Below are 18,569 nucleotides of genomic sequence, written 5' to 3'. Positions count from 1 at the left end.
TAATAAATGTTAATTGCTATGCACTTCACTGGAGGGTCAAAACCAACTTTCAGTTATGGACTGTGTAACACACTAGTGGGGCACACAAAATTATGTTTCAAAGCCAAAGTTTGGGAAACTGTCAATGCTCTTTGAATGCTTAATTTTAATTATATTTAACGTACTATATAAAAGCGAAAATTATTGCTTGGGGAGGAGAGCATGAGTGTGCCAATAGTTTGTTTTGTTTTTGAATTTTACGCAAAGCTACTAGAAGGAACGCAGCTAGTCATCACCACTCAGATTACGAGTCGAGTGCCGTAACCACCTGGCCATGCTGGGCCTGTGTCAGTCGTGAAATAATATAAAATGAAGCATTTTAATATCTTTTATTAATGAAAACAATACATAATTACAACACAACAACTTGCTTTTTAACGATTTTAAAAGAAAAGAGTATGACACAAGAAAATATATTTATTGAGGGGGCATGGAAGACAAAATGTTGTGAAACAAAATATTAGTAAGACTTGGTTAATACTCCAAAGCCTATGATGTCTTCAAAAATTATCTTATGTTGTTAACCTGAAGTTCTGTATGTATTTTATATATCAGAACAGCTGGTATGGGTATAACACTTTTATTGATAAGGAGAGAACAAGGTTTCCACCTTCCTAGGTCATCTTCAGGTTGAGAAAGAGAGTTTGCAAGTGACCGTTGCAGTTGTATGTATTCTCTGTTTGACATATCAGTGTTAGTTAAAAATCACAAAGAAATGGCAGTTTACACTTTCATTTGTGTAAAGGTCAACAATTAACAGCAAGTGGATAATGGTGAAAGTCGACATCACTTCAGATTCGTCTCTTAGATCAACGATGGAACCAATAAAGTAGCTGTTCTTATTGCACGATTTACTTCTGTGAGTTCAACTTAACCAAGATGTTAGAACCTGTTGAAATGATGTCGCTCACAAAGTTGGGATATACATTTTTATTTGTCGAATAAACTAACCGTTGATATTACTTCTTGTAATTGTGGTCCCCTCACTTACCTCGGACGTTAGAACCAGCACATCAGAGATGTAACTGCCAGAATGGTTTAGGTGAGTTGCTTCCACACACAGAACCACTTTATCTCTACCCAGCCCTTGCAGAACTTTCCATGCAAGTTTCAAATGACTGTTGTGTCTGTCTCTGCACAACACTGTTACTGGACTGTACTTCCGGACTAGTTTTCTTCCCCAGCCTGCTCCTTCCAGCAGTCCTGAAGAAGAAACACTTAAATAAATAGGAGTTCCAAAATAAACAAGTCACAAGTTCTCTACTAAAAATGTAAATCTTTCAGTTACTACGGGCTTTCATCTAACTGGTGAAAATATACATAAATTCATACTAGTTGAAAAAAAACGAAACGAAACAACCTAAAAATACTGTTTAAGACATGGGCACCAAAAATGTTAAAGTACCTATGGACCATAACTTTAGTTATATTGCTATTTAAACACAACTGTGAGAAATAGGAAAGTTTAATTAGTGCCATAATTATTTTAATAATATTTAAAATGAACTGTGTGTAATTTTTATAAGTATTACAAACTATACATAACTGTCACTAATTATTGTTTGTAGTTTATAAATACTATTTCTTGTATTACAAAAATAGTGTGTTTTTAAAATGGTTACATGACATTTAGAGAAGTACCCACTGATAGACTTCAATTATAATATAGCTCTTAACTCATACACAGAACAAGACATTGCTGAATCATCTTGTAGGTTTGAGCAATGTGTGATATTGAATGATAGGTTATCCACCTTTAACCCTTAAATGTTGTAAGTAGTAACATCACTTGATAATGGGCACCCTGGTCTAACTGAAAACGAGGAACATGTTACGTTAAGTAATAAAAACATGAAATTATGATTATATAAAAACTTATTAATAACTTGAGTTTTTCAGAAGTATAATAAAGAAATATGGTGTTTTGCTTTTTTGTTTGGGAATTTCACGCATATCTACATGAGGGCTATCTGTGCTAGCCGTCCCTAATTTAGCAGTGTAAGACTAGAGGGAAGGCAGCTAGTCATCACCACCCACCGCCAACTCTTGGGCTACTCTTTTACCAACGAATAGTGGGATTGACCGTTACATTTTAACTTCAATATATATGTTAAGTATCCATAATAAGAATTATGCATTTTAATAACATTCATAGTGCTAGAAGAAAAAAAAATCTAATCATACAGACATATTTACCTTGTCCGGCCTGGGACACAAGCTCTGCAGCACCACCTATAGGTTTTGTAACTACTCCAACAAGACCTTTCCCAACACCTGTGACGACTCCACTTGCAACTCTAACTGGTGAGTTTGTTTCAAGGTCTGGAGAAACAAGTGCTTGAAGGGGCTGATCAATGACACCTGCTACAGCACCTGGAAAACAAAAGTGTAACCTGTGACATATGTAGGCCACACAGCACCTGGAAAACAAAATTGTAACCTGTGATATATGTAAGCCACACGGCACCTGGAAAACAAATCTGTAACCTATGACAAGATGACCCTAAAAACTTGGAAAAAACAGTGATCCATAGTCTAGTTTCAATTGAATAAAAGCACGATATATCTTTAACATTGATCTGCTACCCAAGTGGTGGAAGAGATGATGCAAAGGATGTTCAGTGCTCTTGTACATTTGACCCGTAGCTCCTTGATGTGTGGTATAAAGGTCAGCTTATGGTCAAAGATAAGCCTCAGAAACTGTCTCTGGTACAACAACTTAACTGATACAGAGTTCAGGATCAGGGTGAACACCCTTTTGTTGACAAAAGAATATGCAAACAGTTTTAGAGAGAGAGAAGTTAAAACCGTTTGCTGTGGTCCACTTCAGTAAAGGACTGAGGGCAGTCTGTAGCTGCCGCTTAATATACCTCATGTTCGACGACTGACATGATGTGTGAAAGTCGTCGACATAGAGCCCGTTTGCAACAGTAAGAGGGAGTTGTTCAGTAATGCCATCAATCTTTATACTGAAAAATGTGATACTCAAAACACAGCCTTGAGGGACTCCAAGTTCCTGTAGAAAAGAATGGGAAAGTATCGAACCCACACAAACTTGGAATCTTCTGTCCATTAAAAAATTTCTAATAAAAATGGGCAAATTGCCACGTAACCCATATATATGGACATCTTGCAAAATACCATACCTCCATGTTGTCCTTTCAGAAAGGCTTCTCTGATTGACATTTCAAGTCGAATCAGGTGGTTCGAGGAACCAAACAAGATGAGCATTAACCATCTTCTCTAGGGTCTTACAGAGACAGCTCATAAGCACATGTTGATCAATTAACAGTGCCACCCCTCCATGCACTCGTCCATTACACAGCATGTCATTTCTGTACAAAGAAAACTGTCGAAAGGTGACTGTATCGGCAGGTTTCAGAAATGTTTCCTGTGAGGAAAGTCATACAGGATGGTAGCAAGCAATCAGTGTTTTGATGTCATCCAGAGTAGAACGTAAACCTTGACAGTTCTATTGTATCAAGGTGACCATTTTTATTCATATGTTGGCAAATTGGGTGGAGAACCCTTCTGTTTATGACCACATATTTTTTTTTTATTGTTTTATTCAAGGGAGATCTCTCAACCTCCATGGATCCTGCCCTAGGTGGATTGGGCAGGTCTTTGTTGTTGGAAGAGGATTCCAGTGACTGAAGACGTGAACGAATGATTGTTTTGCATCTTGGAGTGGAAGAAGAAGATGTATCTGAGGAAATGCCAGAACTCAGAACCAAAGGATGTCGATCTTGGGGTTTGTTGGAATGTATGTAAGGGACAGAGATAGGTGTTGAAGTTGATTCATAAACTTTTTTAACCATGGAGGTCAATAGACTTTTTATTTGGTTTGAGAATAATTCTTTTAGAGGCACAGACAGATCCGCCTGCACTCCCACTGTAGTAGTGGAACGAAATGCAGCACCATATGTCCGAGATGAAGTGGTGGACATCAACTGAAATTTCAAGATTTAAGTAATGTTATAAATCATTTTCAAATGCTGCACCTCTTTTTCTTCCAACCATTTAGGGCAAGAATGAAAGTAAAACGGGTGAGAGTTGTTGCAATTGATGCAATGAGGGTCAGTTTTACACTGATAGGCATCATGATCCTTGCCACTGCAACAAGCACATGTCAAGAAACCACAACATGATGTCTTCGAGTGACCAAACCGCTGACACTGGAAACATCAGAGAGGGTTTGGAATGTATGGCTGTATCTTGCAATTAAGATAAGCTGCCTCGATGGTGGCAGGTGGATGTGGTGATGTAAATGTGAGAATGGGGACATTGGTTGGTACCATAATTCCATCTTTGTGAGTGGAGAGACCAGCGAGAATCTCTAACTCTGGGATGTTCTTCAAATCCCTCTCAACAATAACTCCTCACGATAAATTCAAAGTAGCATGAGGCATAACCTCGATAGATATATCCCCAATTGGCTTTGAATGCAAGAGGAGTTCACTGTGTTAAGATGTGGATGTTTCCACCAATATGTTACCAGATTGAAGCTTCTTCACTGACTTTGGAGAGCCAGCAAGTCCTTCTAGTCCCTTCTGAATGAAAAAGGGAGACATCTGTCCTAAAGGTTTGTCTGAAAGAGAATGCAGTATACAAAAATGAGGTACAGTTGTTATAGATGTTGAAGACTGCTGCTCAAAATCTTCAAGATGTGGTTGTTTAATATGGACTGTTTTTTTTTCACTATTTTATTTATGTTTTTATTTGGAGGATCCATAATATAAAAAAAGAATATTTTAGTTCCCACTGACCCCACCCACCATGGAGCTCTACAATGCCAAACAAGGACACTGCAGCAACTCCAGGGTTTTGTAAGCACTATACTCCAACACCAGCATCAGATAATGTCCACAACATCTGTTGACCCTAGCCCAAGTGTACCAGCTGATTGAACCTAGGGGGGGGCACCCCTGGCTGCTCGTCTACGGGAATTCAAGGCCAAAGTGGTTTACTGGGGTTGGACCCCTGAACCACCAGGATCCTCTCTTCCTCTTCATGGGTCACCATGCACGGTAAACATGTGGGTGGATGTTTAGATCCCAGAGGAGGTAAACTGAAAGAACAGAACCATCCCTGGGAGGTCCCCCTCACTACGTACAGCAATCCACACCGAGGGTTGTAAACATTAATACAAAATTAGGAAGAATTGTGAAGATGATAAGTCAGTAAGAAAACAAACAACACACCAACAGTCTGTGACCAGTTACAGAAGTAATGATCACCATTTCAAACCCTGTTAGATAATACAGGAAATCACTCATAATGTAGTATATGAGATTCATATTAAACCTTGCCACAGCTCCATGATAAATGTACCTTACTTTCCCAAAAAAAACAAACACATTAAAATCAAGATTATTTAGATTCTAGGAATGATTTTCAAAATTACAAGCTGGAAAAGATTAAAAAATATTGTAAAACCTGAAAGATCACTGAAAGTTGCCTGTAGTTAAATAGATTTGTATCAATTACAACAAAAACACTTGCTATGGTGTAACTATTGAGAATGTTATAACTACTAGTTAAGAATCATTTACTGCTTTTGCATTATTTTTAATTGCTGTAAAATCTTCCTTTTATCATGACTGAGACACCATTATACACGTAGGAATCATGACTGAGACACTTATGCATGTAGTAATCACGACTGAGACACTATTATACATGTAGAAATTATGACTGAGACACTATTATACACTATATAGGAATCATGAGTGAGACACTAGCACAGTTATAAGATTCATGACTGAGACAAAGAAGCTTCTGTAATCCATAACAACAACCTGTTTTTATACAAGTGACACTAACATGTTCACCGGCTTTGTTTGGTTTGAGATACACGGTCGTCACTGATAACGCCAGCTTCTTTAAATCATGTTTTATTTTTTGGAAGAAAGGAAATTAACAAACAAGTTGATTATCTTGTTAAACCTGAGGTATTTAACTAATGGTTAAACAATGTATAGCTAATAAGGTGAATATATTTATACAATAAAATTATACAAAATCAGATTTGGCTATAAGGAAGAGAGTGAAATTAATGAAACTCTTGAGAAAATTTACCAACAATTAGATCGAAATTGCAGGATAACAACAACAAATGGATCTGAAAAATAACTCCTAAAGGATTATTACCTAACAAAGTCCTCAAATATATTCCATTAAATCTGTGAGAGAAAACTAAAATCTTACCCAAGAGACTGATACCAAAACCACTGAGACCCTGAGAAAGACCAGAAACAAGACCAGAGGGGTGGTGTCTTCTTAAAGTTTCCTGTCGTGTCCAGTGGTCAGTATCCATGGAAAGCCTATCCATATTTCTGGATACACTACCTGCCCAGTTGGTCACTGAAAGCAAAGCACCTACGAGAAAACAATAATGAATGATTAATTCACCTATCCTACTTTTAGTTATCAATCTAAAAAAGAATATATATCTGTAAATTCATAGTTATTATAAACTAATCTAACTAATCTCTCAAAAAAGTGTACCAAGATCATACGCGACTCCACTGAAGTTAGAAACTGGCTTTTGATTGACTGAAGGAAAAGGAATATCCTTTTGAAGGAGATGTGTACTGTCTTCATGAGTAGGTTTGAGGAACGCCGTGGAGACAACAATTCTTGAAGAGCACTGAATCATGCGAAATTAAATTTTAAACAATGTACATTCGCTAAAGAATGTATTACAACAAGACCTTCTGTTTACTTACTTCCAAAGATTAACATGACACAAACAAAACACAGCACTAATGGTATCATAACCTTATCAGAATATAATAACTTAAAAACTGATAACTCAAATGTAGTGTATAGTGGGACCTAACAGTCCTACTAGAACTCAACAGATTAAATACACATTGATCTAATGGGCCTATCACAACACAATAACTTGTACATAAATGTGTGATAATGTTTGATTTCTCAAACCTTAAAACTAATTCTCAACTCTACCAGAAGTTATCTGTCTTATCATAGAGGTTGCCCCATCAGACACTCCGGTAACAAATGCCCAAGGACCACGCAGAAGCCCGCGATATGGCATCAACACAAAGTCTGTGAGGCCTCGACTCACCGCACGGGCAAACCCCGCTGGGTTGGCTAAGAGATCCATGGAACCCAAAACCCATCCTGCAATAATAATGAGAAATTAAATATTACAAGATGTAACACTGATTTTAAGTATTTCATTTGCAACAGATTTTAATAATTTTAGCTGTTAGTGTGTTCTAATCAGCCAATAAGAAAATAAAAACAAAGTGTTTATAATAAAAAGCTACTAGCTTCTAACTAAAGTGTAAAAGTTGATTAATTATTATACCAATATTGTAGAAAATAACAAGTTTTCATTACACACCATATAGAACTTATGACTCACCTGCTCTCAGTAAAGCAGCAGACAAGTAATGCATGGTGAGCATGTGGCCAAGTCTGTAGCTACTGCTAAAGAAATTACTCCTCTGAAAGCTGTGGAAGTGCAGTGGTGTGTGGTCGAGAGAGAGTACAGCTTCAGAGAAGCTCGAAGACTCAACATTAAGGATACTGGATGAATGTGAAACTGATGAATGTGGATGGGTTTAGAAAGGGACGTAGCTGCCATGGAAACTTCTGCAGGAAGAAGTTGTTCTCTAGACTGCAGAACTATTTTACGATGGATCAATGATGGCTTAAAAGTAGGCAGAAGCTTAAAGAGCTTATAAAAAAAAGTGTCTTCCAAATAAACAGATACTGGGGTCAGGGACATTGACAGGCTGGTAATGGAAGTACCATGAGGATGGTTTTCTTCAGAATACTCCAGAACAACATCAACCTTTAGAAGTGACTGGGACGAGTCATGCTGAAGGTTATCCTTGGTTGCTGGGTCATTTCCTGATGGAAGAATAGCAACAGGAAAATCATAACCATTTCCTCCTTGTTCTTCCAGTTGGTTGTCCACCTGAATACTTCCCACGTGAAATTTAACTTCCTGTACGATCTGAGAGTAACAAGATGGGGAAGATGTCAATATTTCAGAAGCTCCAGGCCTCAGAAATATCAGTAGTTGATCCAGGTTGACTCTCAGCACTTCATTCTGTTGGTGTGGTTGATGTGCGTTAAGATCATCGCATACAATAAGCGACACATGGGATAACTTGAGAGAAAGGTACTGTAAAGTGTGTTCTGCAGGCAGCACTCTGGCAGGGTTAAGTGATGTAGTCTGTACAGAATCTTTATCTTCTTGTACAACAAACTTAGCTTCTTTATTGTCTTCAGGAACTGAAATGGACCTTTTAGGTCGAGCACCATGGGGCACACCTATACGACTTCTTATTTCCTTAGCTGAAATCTCTACCCTGTTGGCTGGTTCAATGAAAAGTAAAATTGTGTTAGAAACTCTTTCTTTGTGAATACGGATATCACAAGCATCAGGAATGTTTACAAACTGGTCACCTTCCGACACGAGGTTTATCCCACAGCTCCAAATTTTCACTGATTCATATTGTTGATCAGTATTTTCAACCTGCTTAGCTAGACAAATACTGGGAAGAAGGTCTGGGGAGTTAGGGTAAGAAGAAGATAAAGACGGGGGCGTATAATGGGCAGAACACCCCGGACCAACAGATGGAAACTGCTTCTGTCCTGTTCTTTCTTCTTCAACAATATAACCTGAAAAAGAAATAACTGGATAAGAATAGCCTACCTAAACACTGGTATCTAATTAGAACAAAATAAACATTTCTCATTGATAATGGTTAATAAACAATTTATAAAAGTTATTCATTTTAGATTCTGTAACAAATTTCAAATACTTTCACTGGTTTACAGACAACATTTGCTGGTGCAGATTTCCTTACGAGAATGGTTGAAAGAGATCTTTACAAGAATCAGTTTGTTATATAGTTCAGTGGAAACTGTTCATCTGCACTAACTAGAATTACTGTTTACTTCAGTAAAGTTTACTGATGTAGATTCTCTGTTGCACCTTGGGAACAGAACTTTCAAGCTCAACAGCAGCTTGCTCATTCATAGAACAAACAGATTCTCTGTTGCAACTTCAGAATAGAACTTTGAATCTCAATGGTTCATTCATAGAATAAATTGTGAGATCACAGAGACTCTATGGATTCACGTATAGCCATCACTAAGTTTCAACCAACACAGAAAGTAACAGTTTCTGCTGCAGGGGTTTCACATGGTTCTTTGAACCAACTAATGGGACTGACTGTCACTTTATAACATGTCTACACATGAATGTATGAAATGTTAACAGTAACATCACAACTCAAAACTTTCAACATTTTGATCCATATCAGCCATTCTTTGTTGTTATTGAATACGTCTCAATAAACTAATTTTCATCAAAACAATCAGATAATTTAAACCTGAACTACTGTGTCAGCTCTTAAATAACCCATAGTTTTCTCTGAGAGGACTTCAAAGTAATATTGTGGTTATAATTTCTCTGTGGACTCCTAAGTACCATGTGAACTTGCACTTGGCATTTTGAAGTTGTATCATAGAATGGAAATATTAAGAAAGATTACAAAGTTAAGTCAAGTTAAAAATAAAAGAGTCCTGCTCCCAATTTTATAATCACCAAGATTAATTCTTTATATTACAGTAGAATCAAATATTTCTTTATATGATAGTACAGTCTGAGGAAGGCCTTTACATAACAGCATAATATACAAAGACCTTCACATAACAGCAGGATCTGAGGAAAGTCTTCATATGACAGTATGATACAAACAAGGCCTTTACATAACAGGATCTGTAGAAAGCCTTCATATAACAGTATGATACAAGAAAGACCTTCATATAACAGTATGGTACAAGGAAAGCCTTCACATAACAATGAAACCTGAGGAAGACCTTTTTCCAGTTCCTAATAAAGGCTGGCTTTGAGTATAATTTAAGGGTTTCATATAATTTAGTGGATAGGATAGGATAGCCTAGAAGGATCAAAAGGCCCCTTGCTGTCCTTTAGCATTATGTCCATACAACAGTGGAACCTGAGGAAAAGCTTCTGCATATAACAGTACAGTTTGAGGAAAGTTATTAGAGATCTGATCACATGTTGTCAATAATAAGGAAACACAAGCCATGGAAAAAAATAATAGAAAAACAATTACAGTTTTATGCTTTACTTAATTCACTCTTATCACATCGTTGCACTCAAAAATGAAATAAATTGATTTAAGTTGTTGTAATGTACTCGCTTTAATATCTGAACTTATTTTACAATTTATTACATTTTATTTTTTTTCTTTAGGCTATAAATGGTTTCTGGGTACAAGTTCTCAGCTTTTAATTAATGTGTCGTATTTAAGAATTACTATGAGCTGGTTCTGATGTTTTAAAAACTTGGGTTCATCAGGTATTGAACCAAATTTCACTTGTAACAAATATAGATGGTTGTAGATAAACCTCCTTCTTTGCTGCAACAACGTTGTCCATACAGCAAAATGTACTTTGTATTGTTGTACAGTTTCATTACTGGACAGGGGTCAGTTTTTGTTATGAGATAGGTCAGCCCATCCTTCTTGTGGATCATGACAAGGTAGGGCTTAGTAGTTCCGTTGATTTCGGGAACAGAAACAGTGAGACGAGAGTCAGGAACAGACATTGTTACACACACTGGATGACTCCAAACTGGCTCATCACTTGACTTCTGTGCCAAACACACATACTGCTGGTATTCTGAATCGTGGCTAACAGGTGAAGTCAAGTCCCAGAACAGCACAGGCTGGAGTCTGTTGTTTTTTGGAGCTGCCTTCAACTTGAGAGATTTTGGTTTCTGTTTCCTTGAAAACAGTTTGATCTGTAACAAATTCACATGTAACGTGTAATTTATTTAGACACAGGAATACATATATGAACTACAGCATGAACTTAAGATGTAACGTGACCACAGATTACTTAATGTTTAACAAAGGCATCTTGTTGATGTCTTCTTATGAACAAATTTATACCTCTTAATAAAATGTTTTCTGAGTTGTAAACACAAGTTTCATTTATGTTTAGTAACTACACAAACCATCCTGGTGGTTAAAATTTGTTTGATGTTTATCCTAACCAAACAATGTACATATATATATAAAATTATTACCATTTTCAATAAGACACATTTTTGTGATTTAATTGTCAATTTATTTGATATATATAACACCAGTGTGGGACTACTATACAATTTAATTTATTTGATATACATAATACCAGTGTGGGACTACTATATAATTTAATTTATTTGATATACATAATACCAGTGTGGGACTACTATATAATTTAATTTATTTGATATATATAACACCAGTGTGGGACTACTATATAATTTAATTTATTTGATATATATAACACCAGTGTGGGACTACTATATAATTTAATTTATTTGATATATATAACACCAGTGTGGGACTATTATATAATTTATTTGATATATATAACACAAGTGTGGGACTACTATATAATTTAATTTATTTGATATATATAACACCAGTGTGGGACTACTATATAATTTAATTTATTTGATATATATAACACCAGTGTGGGACTACTATATAATTTAATTTATTTGATATATATAACACCAGTGTGGGACTACTATATAATTTAATTTATTTGATATAACACCAGTGTGGGACTACTATATAATTTAATTTATTTGATATATATAACACCAGTGTGGGACTATTATATAATTTATTTGATATATATAACACCAGTGTGGGACTACTATATAATTTAATTTATTTGATATATATAACACCAGTGTGGGACTACTATATAATTTAATTTATTTGATATATATAACACCAGTGTGGGACTACTATATAATTTAATTTATGATATATATCACACCAGTGTGGGACTACTATATAATTTAATTTATTTGATATATATAACACCAGTGTGGGACTACTATATAATTTAATTTATTTGATATATATAACACCAGTGTGGTACTACTGTATAATATAATTTATTTGATATATATAACACCAGTGTGGGACTATTATATAATTTAATTTATTTGATATACATAACACCAGTGTGGGACTACTATATAATTTAATTTATTTGATATATATAACACCAGTGTGGGACTATTATATAATTTAATTTATTTGATATATATAACACCAGTGTGGGACTACTATATAATTTAATTTATTTGATATATATAACACCAGTGTGGGACTACTATATAATTTAATTTATTTGATATATATAACACCAGTGTGGGACTACTATATAATTTAATTTATTTGATATATATAACACCAGTGTGGGACTACTATATAATATAATTTATTTGATATACATAATACCAGTGTGGGACTACTATAAAATTTAATTTATTTGATATATATAACACCAGTGTGGGACTACTATATAATTTAATTTATTTGATATATATATAACACCAGTGTGGGACTACTATATAATTTAATTTATTTGATATATATAACACCAGTGTGGGACTACTATATAATATAATTTATTTGATATACATAATACCAGTGTGGGACTACTATATAATATAATTTATTTGATATATATAACACCAGTGTGGGACTACTATATAATATAATTTATTTGATATATATAACACCAGTGTGGGACTACTATATAATTTAATTTATTTGATATATATAACACCAGTATGGGACTACTATATAATTTAACAACAAATAAATAGGTGACTGCATGATTGTTTCTAGTCAACATTAGTGATTCATTTCCCAAGTAGAAAGTGTCCAGGTTATCCTTTCCTAACAAAGTTTGTGTCAAAACAAGAAATGATGAATAATTTGAAAAATTACAAAGAAAAACACACCTAAACCAGCTGGAAGTAATGTACAAGTGCCCGGCCTGACCATGTGGTTTAACGCGTTCGACTCGTAATCTGAGGGTCTCGAGTTTGAATCCCCGTCACACTAAACATGCTCACCTGTTCAGCCTGGGGGCATTATAATGTGACAGTCAATTCCGCTATTCGTTGGTAAAAAGAGTAGCCCACGAGTTGGCAGTGGGTGGTGATGACTAGCTGCCTTGCCTCTAGTCTTACACTGCTAAATTAGGGATGGCTAGCGCAGATAGCCCTCGAGTAGCTTTGGGCAAAATTCTAAACAAATCAAACTCAGACATTTGAACTTTATCGTATGTGGCTCTTACGTTAAGCAAGTTTCGCCACCCTTGGTATACAATTTAATAAGGAATTCTCGTTGATAGATATTTATTAATTTTAGTTATCGTACATAAAACCAAAGTTTTTTTGTGTCGTTGCTGTATCAGCGTTTGGTCGTCGTGCTCGAACATGGAAGGTCTCGGATCTCTTCTTTTTTATTTACCGTTGTTTATAAATTTCCAAATGCTTTACGACCTCTTTCTTTTCTTACTTGTACAGAGTGAGAGATGGGAAGTGAATGTATCATGCAGCAGTAACTGTTCAACTATAATTTTTGTAGCATTTGCTACTTGAGGGAGAAAATTGCACTCGTCTGGAATGAAAGAAACTAATCTAATTTTTGGTGTTGAAAGTTCACATTTCTTATGATTTTTAATACCTTTAATCTAGCTATAATACTTGCATAAATGTACCCTAAGAACAAACTAACAAGCTTTTGTTTGTAACACATTAATAATGTAAAAAGGTCTGACATTTGCTTTTCATAAATACAAAAGAAAGTAAAGGTAGAGAAAAAAACATTTAGCATTCATAAACTTTTGTAATACATTCTAACATTGAATAAGACAACAACACTGTTGGTGGCTCACAAAACAGTCTGAATCGCTCTGTAATGGGAAAACCAGTCATCCCACTGTGAATACGTTTCAAACTTTAATTTGTTAAAATGATTTTATGTACATAAAATATTGAAACACAAAAGCATAGCTCTCTAAGAAAAGATGCAATAAATTAGATGTTTAAACTATTTATTAGAAACAACAAATACACAAAATATCTTAAAAATGACAAAACCAAGTTTTAAATCAAATATGTTATATACAAAAGGACAACACATTATTTGATGACACACTCTGTTAATACATTATTATTACAAGTAGAAACACCACCTTGTGGGCAGCTGTTAGTACAAGTAATTAATAATTGTAGCATTAAAATCTAATTGAAAAAAGTTTAGACAAATTTACTAAGAGGATTTTTTTCTGAGAAGTACTTTATGTCAAGTGTTTGAAAGGTGTTTTTTTCAGTCAAATGCAACTTACTGAATCAAAACAACTCAATGAACAGAGTCTAAAATATAAGCACTGAAGGTTTTATATATTAAAGATGTTTATTGAAAGCAAACAAACAGTGTTTAAAGAACTTCTGTTTCTCAGTACAACATTTAAAAAATTACATCAATAAAGATACAATCAAAACCTTATGTATAGTCCCAGTGGAAGACATGTTATTGTTGTGAAATGGTATGTTTTATTTAAAATTATGTTCTATATAAATAAATGGTTGTTAAACATACAAGTTATTTTTCTTACTACTTGAATCTTGAATACCCAAAGTGTGGAATTCTTTATGGAATTTTGTTTCCAGTGTATTTCAATAGATGGTGCACAAGTTTTGGTTACATACATAGATAATGACATACATGCAAGGTACATTAAAGTGAGATTGTGCAGCAATTAACCTGTATTTAATTTCTACTAATAAAAACTTTGTCAACCATTTGTATAAAATGTTGCAAAATTTATTACTTATCTCAAATTGTTTTTATTTCATGTTTTAGCTCAGTTAAACATGACCATCATCATCAGAAAAGTTATATTAATTGGTTTAAATTCCGAAGTTGGTTGTTATTTTACTCATAAGTTTGAGGAAACCCTTTCACAAACAAAAAAAACACAAACATTTCTCCATGTATTACCTGTGTAGAGGAACTGGCTACCATGCAAGTTATCATCAGTAAGTCAGTCTCTGTTTGGTTGCTTACAAACCAGGCAGCATTCATAGCTATAACTCTCACTCCTTCATGAATCGTTGATGTAATACACAAAGGACAAATCTGCAAGAACAAAATAAAACATTCTGACTTATCTTACATCTGTAAAGTATTTAAAAAACATTTATCATTGAATATGGGTTGTTTGGTTTTGAGTTTCGCGCAAAGCTACACGAGCGCTATCTGTGCTGGCCCGTCCCTAATTTAGCAGTGTAAGACTAAAGGGGAGGCAGCTAGTCATCACCATTTATAGCCAACTCTTGGACTACTCTTTCACCAATGAATAGTGGGATTGACCATATAATTATAATGCTCCCACGACTGAAAGGATGAGCGTGTTTGAAGTGACAGGGATTCAAACCCGTTACCCTCAGATTACAAGTCGAGCTCCTTCATTTGTCCAACTTGTATAGATCAATCTTAAAATTACAGCCACATTTAGTATGTTTGTATGTACATGGGAAGTCTGTTGGCAGGTGGTAGGTAACACTGCAAGGCAACTGAACATTAAGCAACCTATATACATCAAGACACAGGCTAGAGTCACTTAAACATGTGAGAATGGCTTTGAAAAATGTTAAGCTGTAGTAACGAAATGAACTGGGAATGTACACATACATATACGTATTGGTAAAAAATATGAAATATTAATTAAAATCAGCTTCACGTTTCAAAACTCAAAGAAAGAGATAATTCTATACCTAAATAGTTTACCTACACTATAAAGTAAAATAATTTTGAGATTTGTTCTAACGTAATGGATGGCTGCTAAATTAGGGGCAAATAAACAAATTGACAACATGATGTTACTTTAAATGATAAATGAGACAGAATACATCACTGAACAATCCTACAATTAATGAGTGGCTTTTTAAACATTTTTCTAAGCTATTAAAGCACCAGGTTGTTTTTGGTCCATGATTTTGATTACTAATGGATTCTATTACATTTTTTGGTTATGATTATTTTCAGATTCAACATGTATCAACAGAGATACTGGTTTTCTATTGTTTCTTATTCTTCAAAAGACTTTTCAATCAAGTGTTGTTCCTTTATTTCTTGGCAAATTAACTTGAAATTTCACTGACTTATTCTGTCATCTAATATATCTAGAAGCCTTTTAAAGGATTTTATTGGGTTAAAGATCAAACAACCCCCCTTTTTACAGGTCCCAAACAAAGATATAGACAAGTTAGGAATTTCTGTCTTTTGCTTATATTTTCAGCAAACAAAGCACAGTCTGGGATTTTTATGAATATTTCATGTCTAGGCCAACCAACTGATATGGGATTTGATTGACACATATCTTCTTACAGGTCTTAAGAAGTGAAACTGTTTCTGTGTTTTCTGGTTTGTTTTTTTTTACCTTTTTTTTTGGTCAACATTGGGTATATTGGGATTATGTGGTAGAGACGTTGCATTCGGTCATGAATGTCAGCCTCTAAGTTTATTGATTATTAGTACTTTGACCAGGTATTACCTTGTCTGAAGTTCACGTTTAAAATGTGAAAGATGACTGTATTGATAACGTAGAGTGAGAGAAACATAATATTGTGATTAATTCCACTTGTTACTTCTAGGTTCCTCATGACTTTTATACAGCTTTAAACTGAGTTATTCCATACAATGCAACATGTGGACTCCCCTGGCCTTGTGGCTGAGCTAACTTACATAAAAAAACCTTCACAAAGAATCTGGAAGATAATGCTAACTTAGATGTTATGAAAAACATGTGACGATGAAGTGTTTGTTATAACCATCCAGAATGTTCTCTGACAAAATAAATACTGATTTCTTTGCAAAACCAGCTTTAACCTTTTAAACAAATAATGCAACGAAAAACCTTTACATTTTGAAAGCTATTTTAAGAAATGAAATCACAGAATATCATTGCAATTAAAGAACTATCAGATAATTTGTACAAAGTAAGTCGGACATATGAAGCACTTACATAAAGGGCTATTGGAAGAAAAGTTACTGAACAACTATATCTGAATTACCACTCTCCTTACTAACACAGAAACAACAACTGTGTTCCACACGCGTAGACATAACTGTACCTTCAGTCCTGTCTCTGTCATGATCTGGATGAACACAAGAGTGTGGCCAACCAATGGGACACGACCTTCAACCTTAGGCCAGTATCTTGGTGCTGACCAGTCATCTTGGGATAAAAGAAGAGGTTTGGACAGATACAGTTCACCAAGCCACTGGACACCCAGAGAAAACTGTTCCTGAAAAACTAACAGTTCTAAGTATTTGGTATAATATAAATCCATATTGTTACCAAAACATTAACAGTTCTAAGTATTTGATGTAATGTTCTGTAGACAGAGAAAACTAAAGTTATTTCAGTTGGAAACAGTTAACACTGACTCAATAACTTACAGTTAATCCTATAATACATATAATTACTTTATCATTTCATAAATTAATACCCAACATTAATAATAATTAGCTGAAAGAGTAACAATGTATATGTAGTTTGGTTTATCCATTAATGTACAAGTGAAGTCAGTACATAACAAACCCAAACTTTCTTACTTTGATGGAAGCTGTTTATGTACATATATTACCAAACATGTAAAGTTAATATATAATGAACCTAAAATTTCTTACTCTGATGGAAGCTGTTTATGTATATATATTACCAAACATGTAAAGTTAATATATAACTATGAACCTAAACTTTCTTTCTTTGATGGAAGCTGTTTATGTAAACATGGTAACAACATATTAATCATGTAAAGAACAATTTCAACACTATAATCCAGAGACAGCAGAGAAGAAACCACACTAACTTGGTGTGGTGGAGGTACAAACACAGATCCAGAGAGAATTTTCCACTCTTTCCCTGATTGTTCCACCAGATAGATATCAACACCAATCCGATTCACCAGAAGTGCCCATGGTTTAACATCAACCAACACAGTATTGCAGTAAGGCCACCTCTGGGATAACTCCACCTAAAAATAAAACACATGTTTCTCCTGAATAATTACCTATGATTATCAGGAAAGAAAAAAAAAAGGGTAGCAAGTTACACAGATAAAAACATATAAATTTATCATTACCTTTAAAATGTTAAGCAATTAGTTTTACCAATGACTTTTGAAGTAAAAAACCATGAAGAATTAAAAGAAATATTTATTCCAAGACACATTTTGACAGATATACTAACAGCCATGAGTAGTCTGCTAAGCAATAGACTGTCTCATGGACCCAACAGTGTAAGTTTAACACAAAGTAGAATAAAGGATTTATTTTATTCTACTTTATATTCTTAACAAATTGTTGGAAAGTTATAGAACTACTATTGATTAGAGTATGAAGAAAGTTTGGATGAATTAACTCAAAATTAAAAACCAGACAATTATTATATGCAACTGTCCTCATGCTAGTCATCCTTTAGAAATCTAAGCTTTATAGCATCTTATTTCAGTGGAGAAGTTCTGAACATCGATAACAGAAGTATGAAAAAGATGAGCAGCATTCTGTGGTCATGTGAAGAGGATGGAAAATATGTAGAGAAAAGAACTAAAGGCAGACAGTGAGAGAAGACCCAGGACAGTT

General features: G+C 34.5%; 1 protein-coding gene across 1 annotated transcript in view; it reads right to left on the bottom strand.

The window, feature by feature from the left end:
• The window catches only part of LOC143245801 (intermembrane lipid transfer protein VPS13B-like), a 136,346-nt gene that overhangs the window by 2,924 nt on the left and 114,853 nt on the right, over nucleotides 1-18,569 (bottom strand). The window contains 10 exon segments of the mRNA XM_076492054.1: nucleotides 1,031-1,242; nucleotides 2,236-2,412; nucleotides 6,247-6,417; nucleotides 7,009-7,185; nucleotides 7,433-7,555; nucleotides 7,558-8,700; nucleotides 10,462-10,855; nucleotides 14,922-15,059; nucleotides 17,057-17,230; nucleotides 17,798-17,962. Coding sequence (XP_076348169.1) covers nucleotides 1,031-1,242; nucleotides 2,236-2,412; nucleotides 6,247-6,417; nucleotides 7,009-7,185; nucleotides 7,433-7,555; nucleotides 7,558-8,700; nucleotides 10,462-10,855; nucleotides 14,922-15,059; nucleotides 17,057-17,230; nucleotides 17,798-17,962 — 2,874 coding nt within the window.

This window comes from Tachypleus tridentatus, chromosome 3, assembly GCF_004210375.1.
Source record: "Tachypleus tridentatus isolate NWPU-2018 chromosome 3, ASM421037v1, whole genome shotgun sequence".
Lineage (NCBI taxonomy): Eukaryota > Metazoa > Arthropoda > Merostomata > Xiphosura > Limulidae > Tachypleus > Tachypleus tridentatus.
This window is presented reverse-complemented; position numbering and strand designations above follow the sequence as displayed.